The sequence below is a fragment of the Patagioenas fasciata genome, chromosome 27 (assembly GCF_037038585.1).
Source record: "Patagioenas fasciata isolate bPatFas1 chromosome 27, bPatFas1.hap1, whole genome shotgun sequence".
NCBI classification, from domain to species: Eukaryota; Metazoa; Chordata; class Aves; order Columbiformes; family Columbidae; genus Patagioenas; species Patagioenas fasciata.
This window is the reverse complement of record NC_092546.1, coordinates 2,252,716-2,270,892: the sequence shown is the minus strand read 5'-3', so window position 1 is coordinate 2,270,892 and position 18,177 is coordinate 2,252,716. Positions and strand designations below refer to the sequence as shown.

At 51.0% G+C, this 18,177-nt stretch overlaps 1 protein-coding gene across 1 annotated transcript; it reads right to left on the bottom strand.

The window, feature by feature from the left end:
* Nucleotides 1-1,832: 1,832 nt before the first annotated feature.
* Nucleotides 1,833-15,104, bottom strand: LOC139825701 (butyrophilin subfamily 1 member A1-like). Its single transcript, XM_071799642.1, has 11 exons — nt 14,786-15,104; nt 14,012-14,116; nt 12,921-13,268; nt 11,654-11,935; nt 11,106-11,210; nt 10,552-10,572; nt 8,109-8,129; nt 5,684-5,704; nt 5,170-5,190; nt 4,617-4,649; nt 1,833-2,754 (listed from the first exon to the last, which is right to left on the bottom strand). The coding sequence occupies exons 2-11, from the start codon at nt 14,097-14,099 to the stop codon at nt 2,237-2,239; spliced, it is 1,458 nt and encodes a 485-aa protein (XP_071655743.1). The 5' UTR covers nt 14,100-14,116; nt 14,786-15,104; the 3' UTR covers nt 1,833-2,236.
* Nucleotides 15,105-18,177: the final 3,073 nt, after the last annotated feature.

Sequence of the window (18,177 nt, the reverse complement as noted above, 5' to 3'; positions counted from 1 at the left end):
CTTTTGCTCCAGAAGTCTTCTTCTGGCAGCGTCCACCTGCACGTCTCTGCCACAAGCACCTGGTGCAGCTGCGGATGGTACAGCAGCCTCCTCCCGGGGCTGCACGGGCTAGGGAGGGGCTGGATATTGGACTGGGGAGGGGCTGGATATTGGACTGGGTTGGGGACGGATATTGGACTGAGGAGGTCATGGATATCGGGCTGGGGAGGGGATGGATATCGGCAGCAGTTTGCTCATCCCTGGGAGAAGCCCACGGTCAGCAGTGGGAAGGAGGTGACAGAGCTGGGGTTGAGGGAAGTAACTCAGGACTGAGGGAGGTGACGGAGCTGGGATTCGCACCCTGAGACGCAGCTGGTGTGGGATTGAAGTCCAGCTTAATTAAAAGCAATTCCCTCTCCTCAGCCAAGAGGCAAGGCCATAGTCGATGGTTTGATGAGGGAAAGCTGCTGCCCTGGGATGTGTCACCCAAGCAGCTCCCCCAGGTTAGCAGACCTTGGGGGTCCAGCACCCTCCTGTCTCCAGCCGGGAGCCTGGGGCAGGCAGGAGGTGAGAGCATCTGCTGGGGAAAAGGGACCTGGCCTGGGATCTTTTAAAAAGGGAGAACAAGGAAGAGGGAGGCAATAAGTGAAGCATTCGGAGACACAGATTTGGCCAACAACTGATAGCAGAGATAATAATAAACCAACCTCATCACTTGCGCTAATCAGTGGGCTCTCACAAACCTGTGGGCAGCACTTCAGGGAGGGCGAGCCTGGCTTTTGCAATAATCAGGATGCAAAGCTGGGGGTCCCAGATACTTGGGGGTTCAGTGGAATTATGAGAACAGTGAAAGGTTTGTGCAGGGGAAGCGAATCAGTGAGGACAAGGTGGGGGACAGGTAAAAATTGGTATAAGAGGGCCTGGTGCTGGGTGAAACAGAGCTGTTCAGAGCACTTGGGTGGCTGGAGAGTCGGAGTCTCCAGGGCCAGGAGGAAGAGGGTCTGGGGTGTGCACGGCTGTGCGGTGCCTGTGGATGGGGGTGTGAACGTTGTGTTTTTGCAGTGAGCATCAGGCTGGAGCATCTGGGAGTGGGGGATCCATGGGGGGCTCAGAGGGTCTGGGTTCTGGACAGGGGTACCAGGCATACACAGGGGCTGTGTCGCTGCTACAGGCATCTGCAAATGTGCACGTGAATCCAGAGTGTTCCACATGTGCTGGAACTAGTGACCTCCTGCCTCTGCCAGTCACACAGGACCAGGGGACATGGCTGCTGCTGCCAGCCTGGGCACCCATAGCATGGCCCGTGCTCTGGGGCTGGTGTCCCCAGGTGACATCCCACCGGGCTGGAGGTGCACATGGTGCCACTGACCCAGGACGGCTCAGAGCACCCAGTGGTGCCACAGACTCTTATCACTCAGCTGCAGCTGGACGAAGCGGGGAGATGTGGCAGATCCCGTGATGCAAACAGGATGAGGGCACTGCAGGAAGTTGGGAGGGATCTCCCCAAATGAAGTGTCACATGAGGTCACGAACTCACGGCAGCTTCAGGGTGTGGGAGGGAATTGCCAGGACGAGGGGAGGTGGAAGCTCCCACAGTGTGGTACCCCAGAGAGGAGAAGGTGCTGCACTCCAGCTCTGCTCTCCAGACCATCCAGCCCCTCTGGGCTTTGATCTGCTCCCTCAAACCAGCTGGAAATGCTGTGCAAGCCCAGTCCAGCCAGGAGCCGATGAGCTGAGGGCAGTGGAGAGTAGACTGGAGACCTCCAGACCATGTAAATCCTCCTTTCTAAAAGGAGGCTAAAAGGAGGTGGAGGCAATACCTTGGACACAGACATTTGGTGCAGACACACAGACAAAAAACATTGAAGTAACTTTATTCTGTACATTCAGAAAGAGATCCCTGCTGCGGGAGTGTGTTCAGTGGGAGTGTGTTCAACTGGTAGAGAGCGGGGATGAAAGGCGACAGTCAGGAGTTGCAACTGGGGAACTCTGTGCAAACACAAAGGGATAATTCTTCCCCTTGAGAGAACTGCAGCACCAGCCAGAGGTCCAGAGACATAACGAGATCTCCACCCTTGGACATCCTACACAACTCAGCTGAACAAGGTTCAAAGACACCTCAGGCACTTGAGGGTAGCCCTGCTGGGAGCAGGTGGCTGCAACAGAAACCTCCACCACTTCCTTCCAACGTAAACCCTGCTGTGAGTGGGAACGGCCGAGGTCCCCTAGAAAACCTTCTCTTGCTCCCTCCCCTTCATCAAGGCCACACTTTGAGACATGTCTCAGGACCCAGATAGAACCAAGGGTAGACTGGTTTCCCCTTAAATGATGTCTCTTGAAACGTGAAAATGGGAATGTTCTCATCAACACTGAAAAATGACACCCGCCCCTCTTCATAATCCAGAGACACCCGGATCCGCTTGGGAGTTCGGATTTCAGAAAGGAAAGTGTGATCAGGAGATGTGAGAGCCTGGAAACGCCGTACCCACTGCCCCACTGCCCAGAAACCCTCCTCTGGATTAAACAGAATCATGCCCTTCCTTTTCACATCTTCTCTACATATTCCCACAAGCCATTCTCCTCCATCCTCCACCTCCACCTCCCAGTAACATTTCCCTGAGGTGAAACCTTCACGACCCAGCACACAGCACCGTAGTTGAAATCTCTTGGGGTTGTCAGGGATGTCCTGCACCTTCATTTTTCGTCTCACACTTTTGCAGTCATCAGACAGAACAAGGGAGCAGTGGGCTGTGTCTGAATCCAGAACCACCTTCACTGCAGGAGAGATGGAGTCAACACATCAGGGCAGAGCTCACCCCAGGAAAGAGCTTTGCTGGGGCTGCACAAGGAAGAGAAAGAGTGCAAGCGATAGCTGGCAGACTGTGGCACGGGAAGCTGCACAAGGTGACAATGTTAGTGCAAGGAGCAGAAAACGAAGCAGAGAGATGACATTGAGCAGAGAGGGAAGAGAAGACCAGCAGACCTCCAGAAGGAATCACACAGAATCCCAGAATGTCAGGGCTTGAAGGGACCTGGAAAGCTCATCCAGTGCAATCCCCCCATGGAGCAGGAACACCCAGCTGAGGTTCCACAGGAAGGTGTCCAGGCGGGTTTGAATGGCTGCAGAGAAGGAGACTCCACAACCTCCCTGGGCAGCCTGGGCCAGGCTCTGCCACCCTCACCAGGAACAAGTTCTTCTCATATTCAAGTGGAACCTCCTGTGTTCCAGTTTGAACCCATTGCCCCTTGTCCTGTCACTGGTTGTCACGGAGCAGAGCCTGGCTCCATCCTCCTGACACTTACTCTTTACATATTGATAAAAATTAATAGGGTTGCCCCTCAGTCTCCTCTTCTCCAAGCTAAAAAGACCCAGCTCCTCCAGACTGAAGAAGTCCCCATGTGTAAAGCGTGGCCAGCTCTGTGCACTGAGGACCAGGACTGTTCAGACTGGTCTGAAACTGGGACATGCACCAAATAAACAAGAGGTCAGAGTGTTACACGCCCTCCTGGACAGTGACGCCTGGCAGAAGCATCCCTGGTCCCACCAGCATCGCTGCGGCAGAGGAAATACCAGAAGGGAGACTAAAGCAGGAAAGATGATTCAGCACTCCCAAAAGACCAAACCTTAATTACCTTTTTCTATGGGCACTGCATATCTTCGCCATACTTCGCCATAGAATCATTCCAGTTGGAAGAGATCCTCAAGTTCATTGAGTCCAACCATAACCTAACTCTAGGACTAACCCTTGCCTCTGAGAACCTCACCTAAATGCATTTTATAGACTTCCAGGGATGGTGACTCCAGCACTGCCCTGGGCAGCCTGTTCCAATGCCCCACAGCCCTTTGGGGAAGAAATTGTTCCCAGATCCAACCTCAACCTCCCCTGGTGCAACTTGAGGCCGTTTCCTCTGCTCCTGGCGCTTGTTCCTGGGGAGCAGAGCCCGACCCCCCTGGCTCCAAGCTCCTTTCAGGCAGTTCAGAGATCAGAAGGTCTCCCCTCAGCTCCTGTTCTCCAACTGAACCCCCCAGGTCCCTCAGCCGCTCCCATCACACTTGTGCTCCAGCCCCTCATCAGCTCCGTTCCCTTCTCTTCACTCTCTCTGGTCCATCAATGTCCTTCTTATGATGAGAGACTCAAAACTGAACACAGGATTCAAGGTTTGGCATCACCAGCATCGAGTACAGCGGATCGGTCACTGCCCTGGTCCTGCTGGCCACACTAGTACTGATACAAGCCAGGATGTTGGTGACCTTCTTGGCCACCTGGGCACACTGCTGGTTCATATCCAGCCAGGTGTTGATCAACATCCCCAGATCCTTTTCTGACAGAAAATGAAGCAGAGAGTTGACATGGAGCAGAGAGAGAAGGGGAGACCAGCAGACCTCCAGACTGAAGAAGCCTCCATGTCTAAAGCATGACCAGCACTGCACGCTGAGGACAATGCTCCAGATGGGCTTGAAAGTGGGACATTCACCAAATAAATGAGTGGTCTGAGTGTGACACACCTTCCCAACAGTGACGCCTGGCAGAAGCATCCCTGGTCCCACCAGCATCACTGCGGCAGAGGAAATACCAGGAAAGGAGATTAAAGCAGGGAAGATGACTCAGCACCCCATAAGACCAAACTTTGATTACCTTCTTCTATAGGAGCTGCATATCTTCTCCATGCTTGAAAAAACAACAACAACAACAACAATAAAACAAAAAGAAAAAACAAACAAACAAACAAGATCACAGATGAGAGGTAATCTGAACACATTTGTACCGGATTAGCCCAGAATAGTGACGGGTCAGTGCAGTTCTACATTTTCAGAGGTGTTGCTGTATTTTTGAAAGTCATCTCACAGCACAGAGCTTCAAAACTTCAGTGCGTAGCAACATGGAAGGACTCCCTCCTTTTCTCACAAATATAATCACACTGCCTGTCCTGACTCAGATCTGTATTTACGGTCTGTTTGTACTTCCTTGGAAAAGTGAAAGAATTTTCTTCTTAGTATGGAAGGATCACAGGGAGTGTCTTAATAACACATACAGAACCAAGGAAAACAATGTTTCTGAAATCAGTTTGGTATTTGCTACCTTTTCCGTTCCCAAAAGGAAAAGCCAAATCAGGGGAAAGGTGCAAAACCCAAGTGAGAAAATGGCCCAGTGGAAATGTCTCCCACCTAGGAAGGAGAATGGTACTCACCAAGTTCTCCAGCTTGCTTCTCTGAAAAAGAAGATAAATCAGCTCAAGTGGGTTATGGGATATTGATTGGGATAGAACCTCACCCGTAACCACCTGCACGGGCAGGAGGGGGTTCTGCCAATGCTTGGCAATGCAAAACCCTCTCCCACCACCAGCCTGGAGCCCTGCAGGTGCTGGTGGAGGTTGAGCTGCTCAGATCTGGGGCAGGAAAGGTCTCTGGGAGGTCCCTCGCCTACAAGGGGACCCGTTACCCAGCGTCTCCACCAAATCCCGGTGCCAGCAGTGAGGATGCACAGGGCACTCGCCCTGCCCGTGCCACCGCGGCGCTCACCCATCGCCAGCCCCACACACCATTCTCAACCACCGTTAACTGTCTGACTCAAATTCACTCTCTCCTTTCCCCACCAACCACTTTTTGGTTCACTTTGCACTTTAACAGTGAAAAGGAAAAACAAAAACCCACCACCCTCTACAGACTCTGTGAAAAATCCCTTGTAAGGAATAGGAGACTCACCGATTTCTGCATCACGGTCCCCTGAGCAACAAAGAGAAACACAAGTTACTCTTTGCAATCCCCCTCCCCAGGATCCCACCACACAGGGAGCAGAGGCTGTGATAAAGGGGGCAGATGTGCTGATTTACACTCTGGTGTCAAAGATGCTCCTGATTCCTGAGGGAGCTGGGCCTGTATTTGTCTCCCCCTGCAACCTTTATTGGTACCAGTTTAACAAGAGCTCACTTTTAATAGCCAAAGATCTTTCTTGGCAATTCTATGAGCTGCAGGCAAACAAATATGCTCTCTAGATAATTTTTTTTAATTATTATTTCGTGGTAAGCAAACACTGTACATTCTTAGAACAGAATTCTCAACAGTCTAGGTTTCTGTAAATCCTGGAAAAGAATCATACTTTCGGTTCTATTTCACTACATTAAAAAGATGTGAATGTTAAAAGCATTGACAGCCACTCAGGGAAAAAACCCTAATGACTGTTATGGGTAAATTCTCACATGATTAGGCTGTCAAGGTGGGAGAAGTAAAGTGTCTGCCCAAAGAAGAGCATTTGGACAGAAAGAGAGGATGAATAACAAAGTCCGAAAGGTGTCACAGAGGATTTCACCGTGAAGACGGGGAGCGGGACTTACGCAGTGCTGCGTCTCGCATCGCTGAAAAACAAAAGCAGAACAGAGCATCACCACCAAAGCCAGTTCCTTTTTCACCGATACACTTGTTGGGGTGGGGAGGAGGCTGAAATGGCTCCTGGTGGAAAAGCTGCAGCCCAGGAGCTCCCCAAGGTCTTTCTGCTCACGACTTCTGGAGCTCTTGGCCACCCTCCCCAGAGCCACCTCGGGCAGAGTCCAGCCAGGGCTGCAGCTCCAGGGCAGGGGGATGGGCCAGTGCAGTTCTACATTTTCAGAGCTGTTGCTGTATTTTTGAAAGTCATCTCACAGCACAGAGCTTCAAAACTTCAGTGAGTAGCAACATGGAAGGACTCCCTCCTTTTCTCACAAATATAATCACACTGCCTGTCCTGACTCAGATCTGTATTTACGGTCTGTTTGTACTTCCTTGGAAAAGTGAAAGAATTTTCTTCTTAGTATGGAACGATCACAGGGAGTATCTTAATAACACATAGAGAGCCATGGAAAATAATGTTTCTGAAATCGGTTTGGTATTTGCTACCTTTTCCTTTCCCAAAAGGAAAAGCCAAATCAGGGGACAGGTGCAAAACCCAAGTGAGAAAATGTCCCTGTGGAAAAGTCTCCCATGTAGGAAGGAGAATGGTACTCACCAAGTTCTTCAGCTTGCTTCTCTGAAAAAGAAGATAAATCAGCTCAAGTGGGTTGTGGGATATTGATTGGGATAGAACCTCACCCGTAACCACCTGCACGGGCAGGAGGGGGTTCTGCAAATGCTTGGCAATGCAAAACCCTCTCCCACCACCAGCCTGGAGCTCTGCAGGTGCTGGTGGAGGTTGAGCTGCTCAGATCTGGGGCAGGAAAGGTCTCTGGGAGGTCCCTCGCCTACAAGGGGACCCGTTACCCAGCGTCTCCACCAAATCCCGGTGCCAGCAGTGAGGATGCACAGGGCACTCGCCCTGCCCGTGCCACCGCGGCGCTCACCCATCGCCAGCCCCACACACCATCCTCAACCACCGTTAACTGTCTGACTCAAATTCACTCTCTCCTTTCCCCACCAACCACTTTTTGGTTCACTTTGCACTTTAACAGTGAAAAGGAAAAACAAAAACCCACCACCCTCTACAGACTCTGTGAAAAATCCCTTGTAAGGAATAGGAGACTCAAAGATTTCTGCATCACGATTCACTGAGCAACAAAGAGAAACACAAATTACTCTTTGCAATCCCTTTCCCCAGGATCCCAACATAAAGAACCACACAGGGGAGCAGAGGCTGTGATAAAGGGGGCAGATGTGCTGATTTACACTCTGGTTGCAAGGATGCTCGTGATTCCTGAGGGAGCTGGGCCTGTATTTGTCTCCCCCTTCCACCTGTCTTGGTACGAGTTTAGCAAGAGCTCACTTTTAACAGCCAAAGAGCTTTCTTGGCAATTCCGTGAGCTGCAGGCAAACAAATACGCTCTCTACATATTTTTTTAATTGTAATTTCTTGGTAATCAAGAAATCTACATTCTTAGAACAGAATTCTCAACAATCTAGGTTTCTGTAAATCCTGGAAAAGAATCATACTTTCAGTTCTATTTCACTACATTAAAAAGATGTGAATGTTAAAAAGCAATGACAGCCACTCAGGGAAAAAACCCTAATGACTGTTATGGGTAAATTTTCACATGATTAGGCTGTCAGGAAGGGAGAAGTGTCTGCCCAAAAGAAGAACATTAGGACAGAGTGACAGGATGAACAACAAAGTCTGAAAGTTTTCACAGAGGATTTCACTGTGAAGACGGGGAGCGGGACTTACGCAGTGCTGCGTCTCGCATCGCTGAAAAACAAAAGCAGAACAGAGCATCACCACCAAAGCCCGTTCCTTTTTCACCGATACACTTGTTGGGGTGGGGAGGAGGCTGAAATGGCTCCTGGTGGAAAAGCTGCAGCCCAGGAGCTCCCCAAGGTCTTTCTGCTCACGACTTCTGGAGCTCTTGGCCACCCTCCCCGGAGCCACCTCGGGCAGAGTCCAGCCAGGGCTGCAGCTCCAGGGCAGGGGGATGGGCCAGTGCAGTTCTACATTTTCACAACTGTTGCTGTATTTTTGAAAGGCATTTCACAGCACAGAGCCTCAAAACTTCTATGTGTACCAACAGGGAAGGACTCCCTCCTTTTCTCACAAATATAATCACACTGCCTGTCCTGACTCAGATCTGTATTTACGGTCTGTTTGTACTTCCTTGGAAAAATGAAAGAATTATCTTCTTCGTATGGAAGGATCACAGTGAGTGTCTTAATAACACATACAGAACCAAGGAAAATAATGTTTCTGAAATCAGTTTGGTATTTGATACCTTTTCCTTTCCCAAAAGGAAAACTAAAGTCAGGGGAAAGGTGCAAAACCCAAGTGAGAAAATGGCCCAGTGGAAATGTCTCCCACCTAGGAAGGAGAATGGTACTCACCAAGTTCTTCAGCTTGCTTCTCTGAAAAAGAAGATAAATCAGCTCAAGTGGGTTGTGGCGTATTGATTGGGATAGAACCTCACCCGTAACCACCTGCATGGGCAGGAGGGGGGTTCTGCCAATGCTTGGCAATGCAAAACCCTCTGCCACCACCAGCCTGGAGCTCTGCAGGTGCTGGTGCAGGTTGAGCTGCTCAGATCTGGGGCAGGAAAGGTCTCTGGGAGGTCCCTCGCCTACAAGGGGACCCGTTACCCAGCGTCTCCACCAAATCCCGGCGCCAGCAGTGAGGATGCACAGGGCACTCGCCCTGCCCGTGCCACCGCGGCGCTCACCCATCGCCAGCCCCACACACCATCCTCAACCACCGTTAACTGTCTGACTCAAATTCACTCTCTCCTTTCCCCACCAACCACTTTTTGATTGACTTTGCACTTTAACAGTGAAAAGGAAAAACAAAAACCCACCACCCTCTACAGACTCTGTGAAAAATCCCTTGTAAGGAATAGGAGACTCACCGGTTTCTGCATCACGGTCCCCTGAGCAACAAAGAGAAACACAAGTTACTCTTTGCAATCCCCCTCCCCAGGATCCCACCACACAGGGAGCAGAGGCTGTGATAAAGGGGGCAGATGTGCTGATTTACACTCTGGTTGCAAGGATGCTCGTGATTCCTGAAGGAGCTGGGCCTGTATTTATTTCCCCCTTCAACCTGTATTGGTACCAATTTAGCAAGAGCTCACTTTTAATAGCCAAAGATCTTTCTTGGCAATTCTATGAGCTGCAAGCAAACAAATATGCTCTCTAGATATTTTTTTTAATTATTATTTCTTGGTCAGCTAATAATCAGCATTCTTAGAATAGAATTCTCAACAGCCTGGGTTTCTGTAAATGTTGGAAAAAAATAATGTTTTCAGTTCTATTTCACTACATTAAAAAGATGTGAATGTTAAAAGCAATGACAGCCACTCAGGGAAAAAACCCTAATGACTTTTCAGGGTAAATTCTCACAAGATTAGGGTGTCAGAGAGGGGGAAGTAAAGTGTCTGCCCAAAGAAGAACATTAGGACAGAAAGAGAGGATGAATAACAAAGTCCGAAAGGTTTCAGAGAGGATTTCACTGTGAAGACGGGGAGCGGGACTTACGCAGTGCTGCGTCTCGCCTCGCTGAAAAACAAAACCAGAACAGAGCATCACCACCAAAGCCCGTTCCTTTTTCACCGATACACTTGTTGGGGTGGGGAGGAGGCTGAAATGGCTCCTGGTGGAAAAGCTGCAGCCCAGGAGCTCCCCAAGGTCTTTCTGCTCAGGACTTCTGGAGCTCTTGGCCACCCTCCCCGGAGCCACCTCGGGCAGAGTCCAGCCAGGGCTGCAGCTCCAGGGCAGCGGGGAAGGGGCAGGTTTGCATGGACCAGGGAGGAGCACGGGGTTGCACTTCTCCTTCAGGGCTATGGAACCATCCTGCCCCGGGGTTTTGGGAGAGGTTTTGTTAATGCTGAGACACAGCTGAAGCCCTTGCCAAATGAAATGTTCTTCCCCAGAGCTTCTACCAGCTTTGGGAAGAACCTTGCGTGCACTTTGAAAAGCAAAGTTCACTGCTGGTACAACAGCTGTTCGTGCTTTTTTGGTTTGGGAATGATTTTTCTTGAAATTACACCACCATTGCATAATTTCATAGACTGAATTAATAATTTTATATAAACAGTAACCAAACAATTTACATCCAATTTACATCCACAAGAATTCTCCCATTTGAGGGAATTCTTCAGTGTGTCTAGGAAATAAATGGTAAATCTTACCTATTTTTTCCTCAAGTTTTCCTATGAAGGAAAGAAAGAAATGTAAATAATTGAGAACATCGTCCCTTCCAAAGAGCCCTGGCCAAGGCACAGAAGGAGTTACAGCCACCAGGGTCTGGCGGTGCTGCAGTGCCTGAGCGACACACTGGCCCAGCTCCTTCTGCTAAGAAATAGAGGATTGCAGTGTCCTTTATTCCTCTGTATTATTTGTCTTTCACAAGGAGATGAGCCCTGCCAGGCCCCCAAATGTGCAAGGTTTTGGGGTTTCTTTTGCAGGGTCTGGCAAATCTTTGCCCTGGGTGGGGCAAACTCCGGCTCATGCTACTTTAATATCCACATCCTTCTCTGCTATATTTTTCTTGGAAAAACAACCTTTATTTTCTTCCAAGAAAACAAATCCCTGAGTCTTTAAGCCCCTGGCACCACGTGTGTCCCAGACAATGAGACAAAACTCTGGGACCATCCTGACATTTCCCAAACGCACCCGTCCACCAAAACCAGAGGTGGCCAAACAGGACCAATCTCCCTCCCCAAACACCACACCACGACAGTACCTTTAATTTTAAATAGACAAACAGCAAAAATAAAGAGAATGACCACAGCAACCGAGATGATGCCCAGGGCAATTATCCAAGGATGGGCGTCATGGAAAAAGGGATCTGAAAAATAAAATCCACAAAGGGGTTTGGTCACTGCACAAGCAGCAATGGGAAATAGCTCATTTCTGTGTTATACAAGCGCATCCCAGGTCTGAATCTCATTGAGGGTGAGCATCACCTCCTGACTGTACTCCACAAAGGGACAAAATATCAGATTAAAAAAAAACCCCTATGTTTGGGCACACTTCTCTGTGATTGACAATGATTTTTCTGCATACATTTTGGGGGATTTTTTAAAGCAAAAATGGATTTCTAGACAAATTATTTCTAGGTAAATCATGTTTTCTTTTCCTGTGAGAAAAAGAAAGCTGCAGGGTGCAGAAAACACTGGATGCACTGAAAACAGAGTCTGACAAATGCACCCAAGATTTTCTGCCAGTGTCACGTCCCCATGCAGCCCCATGGGCAGCGATAATGGGGCGACACCCCCGTCCCCCCCTCACCTGAGATGTAAAATGCTGATCCCTGTTCTTGGCCATCCAGGACATTTTGGGCCCAGCAAGAGACGTTCTGCTTCGTGCCCCTGGTGAGGATGATGCTGCTTTCCACCGCAAAGAGGCTGCTCTGGTCCTGGGTGACGCTTTCCGAGAGGGACGGGAGATGCTGCCCGTGGGGATCTCGCCACAGCACCTGGGGCCGCGGGTACCAGCCGGCCGAGCGACAGGACACCCGGATCCCCCCGTCCTGGTACCGCTCCAGCGCGACGAGTGGGACAGAGCCGCTGGCTGCGGGGACACAGACACCCCAGTGATCCCACGGGAACGGGGTGGCCTGGCTGTCCCTCTGCCTGACAAGGGATGGACGTGGACACAGACAAATCATCACCCAGGGTCAGGACATTTCATTCCAACAGGGCATGGACCTGCTGGAGAGGGACCAGAGGAGCCACAGGAATGATCCGAGGCTGGAACAGCTCTGCTGGGAGGACAGGCTGAGAGAGCTGGGGTGTTCAGCTGGAGAAGAGAAGCTCCAGAGAGATCATAGTGCAGCCTTGCAGTGCTTAAAAGGAGCTGATAAGAAAGATGGGGAGACACTTTTGAGCAGGGCCGGTTGTGACAGGACAAGGGGTGATGGTTTTAGCTAAAGGAGGGAGATTCAGGGTGGACATGAGGAAGGAATTGTTGCCCTGAGGGTGGTGAGAGCCTGGCCCAGGTTGGCCAGAGAGGTGGTGGATGAACCATCCCTGGAGACATCCCAGGCCAGGCTGGACGGGGCTCTGAGCAACCTGAGCTGGTGAAGATGTCCCTGTCATGGCAGGGGGGGCACTGGGGGAGCTTTGGAGGTCCTTTCCAACCCAAACTGCTCTTTGATTCTATGAATATTGGACTCTTTTTTACATAACTCCAAGATCTGCTCTGGAGGCTGCTACTGCATCAAAATAATCTAAAGTTCTGGATATTTGAATAAAAAAGTACCAACCAGTATGTTCTTGTTATATTACTCAATGCCAAATCTTTTCTTACATCCACTTATATGAAGAAAACAATGTCAAGAACACCTCTGAAATGGGTAGAGTATCTCACAAGTTCTTGACGGCCACTTGGTAAGCAATTTTAATTCTATGAGACATTCTTGGTATTTTCAACCATGGGACTTAATTAAACCCTATTTGCTAAGCACCCACCTGAAATTGCTGCTGGGGAGGACAGGGAAGAAGAGCTCTGGCTACAAGCAAGTAAATTAGAGTCAGCAGAGACACAGAAAACTGACCTGTCACCTGCAGCTCCACCACAGCCTCATCATAGTCTGAGCCACTGGCAACAAAGCAGGTGTAATTCCCTCTGTCAGACAGTTGGACGCGAAATATTTTCAAGTTCACGCTGCCCTTGGTGAGTCCGTCCTTCCACAGCTCTGTGCGCCCTACATATTCCAGCATCTGATTCCCGTTCTGGTCCTGGCCCCCCTTGTAGTGATGCACGAAGGTTGTGAGCTGCTCCCAAAACCAGGTCACCTCCATGTCTTGCGTGCTCTGCGTGGGGGAGAAGCGGCAGGGCAGCACCGCGTCCTCGCCCATGGCCACGATGACGGGGCCGGGGGGTCCCATCACTTTGAGCTGAGCTGGGAGAAAACCCCAAAGGAAGAAGAAATAACCGTGAGTTTGCTGTGGTGACCGAGGTCAGAAAACCAGCGGCTGCTGCTCCAGGTGATCCGTGTGCTGTGTGCCGTGTCATTGCATTGGAGCATCACCGTGCTGGGGGGATGAGCCATTGGGGGGGCTGCGAGAGGGACCCCAATTGTGCAGCACATGATTCCCTGTCCTGCGCTACCACCAAAGTTCTTCAGATCTTTTTAAAGAAGATCTCTTTTAGCAGAATTTGTTCTTATGGGGGCAAGTGCCCCCTGTGCTGCTTGGCTGGGGTAAAAGCGGGATAAAGAAGGAAAGAAGTGACTGGAAGGTTTCTGGGTGGGCGAATGGAGAAAGGAGAGGATTTGAGTACAAATAAAACTCAAATATCCTCAGCTATTTGCACCTATTACAACAGAAATTCAAATCATCTCAGGTGCTCTGAGTATCTTTGGAAATTTAAAAAGAAAAGGCTTATTAATCAGCTGGCCACTCAACTCACAGAGAAAGTAGTTTCTTGTTGAAGAAAAACAAAAGGAAATCAACTTTCAAGACAACAGTTGTGTTGCATCCATTTGCCAGGGTGGCTTCAGGTCGACCATCTAACAGAAAAAGAGCCCAGAATATGTTTTAAAACAGAGTTTGTTCAAGGCCTTTTCCTTTGCGCCAGTAGCCAGGAAGACACTGTGGCTGGAAGCAACACCCCAGGGATCAGCACAACCAGAGGGACACCTACCTGAGTGCAGCTCGTGAACCTGGAAAACCAAACCATAAACTGTAAAAGCCAGCAGAGAGAAGCAGGAGTGGAAACTGGAGAGCATCATCTTCACTGGAGCACAACCTGGAGACACGGAAAAAGAGGGAAGGGATGAAAGGGGGGAGAAACAAGGGAGGAGAATAAAAGGCAGAATTCACTTTTAAAGGGGTTTATTGCTGATTGCAGCCCCTTTGTATAATGACTCGGGAGGAGCCTCAGATGAGGAAGGCAGAGTTTGATTTTCCATCACCAGCCTGACTTTGCTTGGTGCTTTACATACAAAGTATCCGACTGGTGTAAAAAGTTGCAAGAATTTCCCATGGGGAAACAAAGGACAAGCTGCAACATCTCCTCTAATTGCCGGACAAAGCGACAATTGTTTTAATACAGAACCCTTGCTTATGTTATCCAGACTTAGGAAAGTGATGGAAATGTGCAGGATGAGAAGGAGAAACCCAGACCAAATGCACGTGGAGCTGTTGCCACACACTCATCCTCTGGGACAAATTCAGGACTCAGTAGCACATCCCCTGCCACCACACTGATGTCTCAGACCAGGGAAAGCAAAATAAGCAGAACATTAATTCAACACCCAGCCAGGATGGGACCTGGGCCTGCTCTGAACCCACTGTAACCTCTCATCACTCACTGACTCAGTCCTGGATTTGTTAACGAGCAGTGAAAACCACAATGAATTTCAGCAGATGGCAGAAAGCAATTTCAATCTGCAGCTTTGCAAGAGATGCCGCTTACCTGGAGGAACCGAGATCTCTCATGGGGCAGGAGCTGCTCGGCTGTCACCGGAGTGTCCGGGGTTCACCCATCTGAGCTGCGCATTTCCCTGTTAAAAACCCAGCAAAAATGTCACTCTGTGTCGCTGTCTCTCACTCATTTCCTTCTGAGCTGCCTCCGCTCAAAAATGAAAGCCACGAGAGTGATCTGGAGGGTTTTGGGCACTGCTTTTGCTCCAGAAGTCTTCTTCTGGCAGCGTCCACCTGCACTTCCCTGCCACAAGCACCTGGTGCAGCTGCGGATGGTACAGCAGCCTCCTCCCGGGGCTGCACAGGCTAGGGAGGGGCTGGATTTTGGACTGGGGAGGGGCTGGATATTGGACTGGGGAGGGGACGGATATTGGACTGGGGAGGGGCTGGATATTGGACTGGGGAGGGGCTGGATATTGGACTGGGGAGGGGCTGGATATTGGACTGGGGAGGGGCTGGATATTGGACTGGGGAGGTCATGGATATCGGGCTGGGGAGGGGATGGATATCGGCAGCAGTTTGCTCATCCCTGGGAGAAGCCCACGGTCAGCAGTGGGAAGGAGGTGACAGAGCTGGGGTTGAGGGAAGTAACTCAGGACTGAAGGAGGTGACGGAGCCGGGATTCGTACCCTGAGACACAACCTCCCTGGGCAGCCTGGGCCAGGCTCTGCCACCCTCACCCCAAACAAGTTTCTTCTCACATTTAAATGGAACCTCCTGTGTTCCAGTTTGAACCCACTGCCCCTTGTCCTATCATTGGTTGTCACCAATAAGAGCCTGGCTCCATCCTCCTGACACTGCCCCTTTCCATATCTATAAACATTAATGGGGTCGCCTCTCAGCCTCCTCCAAGTTCAAGAGACTCAGCTCCTCCAGACTGAAGAAGCCCCCATGTGTAAAGCGTGGCCAGCTCTGTGCACTGAGGACCAGGACTGTTCAGACTGGTCTGAAACTGGGACATGCACCAAATAAACAAGAGGTCAGAGTGTTACACGCCCTCCTGGACAGTGACGCCTGGCGGAAGCATCCCTGGACCCTTCACAAGCTGCAACATCACCTCTAATTGCCGGACAAAGCGACAATTGTTTTAATACAGAACCCTTGCTTATGTTATCCAGACTTGGGAAAGTGATGCAAATGTGCAGGATGAGAGGGAGAAACCCAGACCAAATGCACGTGGAGCTGTTGCCACACACTCATCCTCTGGGACAAATTCAGGACTCGGTAGCACATCCCTGCCACCACACGGATGTCTCAGACCAGGGAAAGCAAAATAAACAGAACATTAATTCAACACCCAGCAGGACAAGAGCTGTCCGTGCCCTGAACCCCCTGATCCCTCTTATCACTCACTGGCTTTGTTAACAACCATTGAAAACCATGATGAAATTTGGCAGATGGCAGAAAGCAGTTTCAATCTGCAGCTTTGCAAGAGATGCCGCTTACCTGGAGGAACCGAGATCTCTCATGGGGCAGGAGCTGCTCGGCTGTCACCGGAGTGTCCGGGGTTCACCCATCTGATCTGTGCGTTTCCCTGTTAAAAACCCAGCAAAAATGTCACTCTGTGTCGCTGTCTCTCACTCATTTCCTTCTGAGCTGCCTCTGCTCAAAAATGAAAGCCACGAGAGTGATCTGGAGGGTGTTGGGCACTGCTTTTGCTCCAGAAGTCTTCTTCTGGCAGCGTCCACCTGCACTTCCCTGCCACAAGCACCTGGTGCAGCTGCGGATGGTACAGCAGCCTCCTCCCGGGGCTGCACGGGCTAGGGAGGGGCTGGATATTGGACTGGGGAGGGGCTGGATTTTGGACTGGGGAGGGGACGGATATTGGACTGAGGAGGTCATGGATATCGGGCTGGGGAGGGGATGGATATCGGCAGCAGTTTGCTCATCCCTGGGAGAAGCCCACGGTCAGCAGTGGGAAGGAGCTGACAGACATGGGGTTGAGGGAAGTAACTCAGGACTGAGGGAGGTGACGGAGCTGGGATTTGCACCCTGAGACGCAGCTGGTGTGGGATTGAAGTCCAGCTTAATTAAAAGCAATTCCCTCTCCTCAGCCAAGAGGCGAGGCCATAGTCGATGGTTTGATGAGGGAAAGGTGCTGCCCTGGGATGTGTCACCCAGGCAGCTCCCCCAGGTTAGCAGACCTTGGGGGTCCAGCACCCTCCTGTCTCCAGCCGGGAGCCTGGGGCAGGCAGGAGGTGAGAGCATCTGCTGGGGAAAAGGGACCTGGCCTGGGATCTTTTAAAAAGGGAGAACAAGGAAGAGGGAGGTAATCAGTGAAGCATTCGGAGACACAGATTTGGCCAACAACTGATAGCAGAGATAATAATAAACCAACCTCATCACTTGCGCTAATCAGTGGGCTCTCACAAACCTGTGGGCAGCACTTCAGGGAGGGTGAGCCTGGCTTTTGCAATAATCAGGATGCAAAGCTGGGGGTCCCAGATACTTGGGGGTTCAGTTGAAGCATGAGAACAGTGAAAGGTTTGTGCAGGGGAAGCGAATCAGTGAGGACAAGGTGGGGGACAGGTAAAAATTGGTATAAGAGGGCCTGGTGCTGGGTGAAACAGAGCTGTTCAGAGCACTTGGGTGGCTGGAGAGTCGGAGTCTCCAGGGCCAGGAGGAAGAGGGTCTGGGGTGTGCACGGCTGTGCGGTGCCTGTGGATGGGGGTGTGAACGTTGTGTTTTTGCAGTGAGCACCAGGCTGGAGCATCTGGGAGTGGGGGATCCATGGGGGGCTCAGAGGGTCTGGGTTCTGGACAGGGGTACCAGGCATACACAGGGGCTGTGTCGCTGCTACAGGCATCTGCAAATGTGCACGTGAATCCAGAGTGTTCCACATGTGCTGAAACTAGTGACCTCCTGCCTCTGCCAGTCACGCAGGACCAGGGGACATGGCTGCTGCTGCCAGCCTGGGCACCCATAGGATGGCCCGTGCTCTGGGGCTGGTGTCCCCAGGTGACATCCCACCGGGCTGGAGGTGCACATGGTGCCACTGACCCAGGACGGCTCAGGGCACCCAGTGGTGCCGCAGGCTCTTATCACTCAGCTGCAGCTGGACGAAGCGGGGAGATGTGGCAGATCCTGTGATGCAAACAGGATGAGGGCACTGCAGGAAGTTGGGAGGGATGTCCCCAAATGAAGTGTCACATGAGGTCACGAACTCACGGCAGCTTCAGGGTGTGGGAGGGAATTGCCAGGACGAGGGGAGGTGGAAGCTCCCACAGTGTGGTACCCCAGAGAGGAGAAGGTGCTGCACTCCAGCTCTGCTCTCCAGACCATCCAGCCCCTCTGGGCTTTGATCTGCTCCCTCAAACCAGCTGGAAATGCTGTGCAAGCCCAGTCCAGCCAGGAGCCGATGAGCTGAGGGCAGTGGGGAGCACA

Coding starts and splice junctions, on each gene's coding strand:
- LOC139825701 (XM_071799642.1), bottom strand. CDS start 14,099: ATGATGCTCTCCAGTTTCCACTCCTGCTTCTCTCTGCTGGCTTTTACA. Junction 11,936..12,920: donor GGTGGAGCTGCAGGTGACAG/GTCAGTTTTCTG, acceptor GTGTCCCCGCAG/CCAGCGGCTCTGTCCCACTC. Junction 10,573..11,105: donor TTGTCTATTTAAAATTAAAG/GTACTGTCGTGG, acceptor TTTCCTTCATAG/GAAAACTTGAGGAAAAAATA.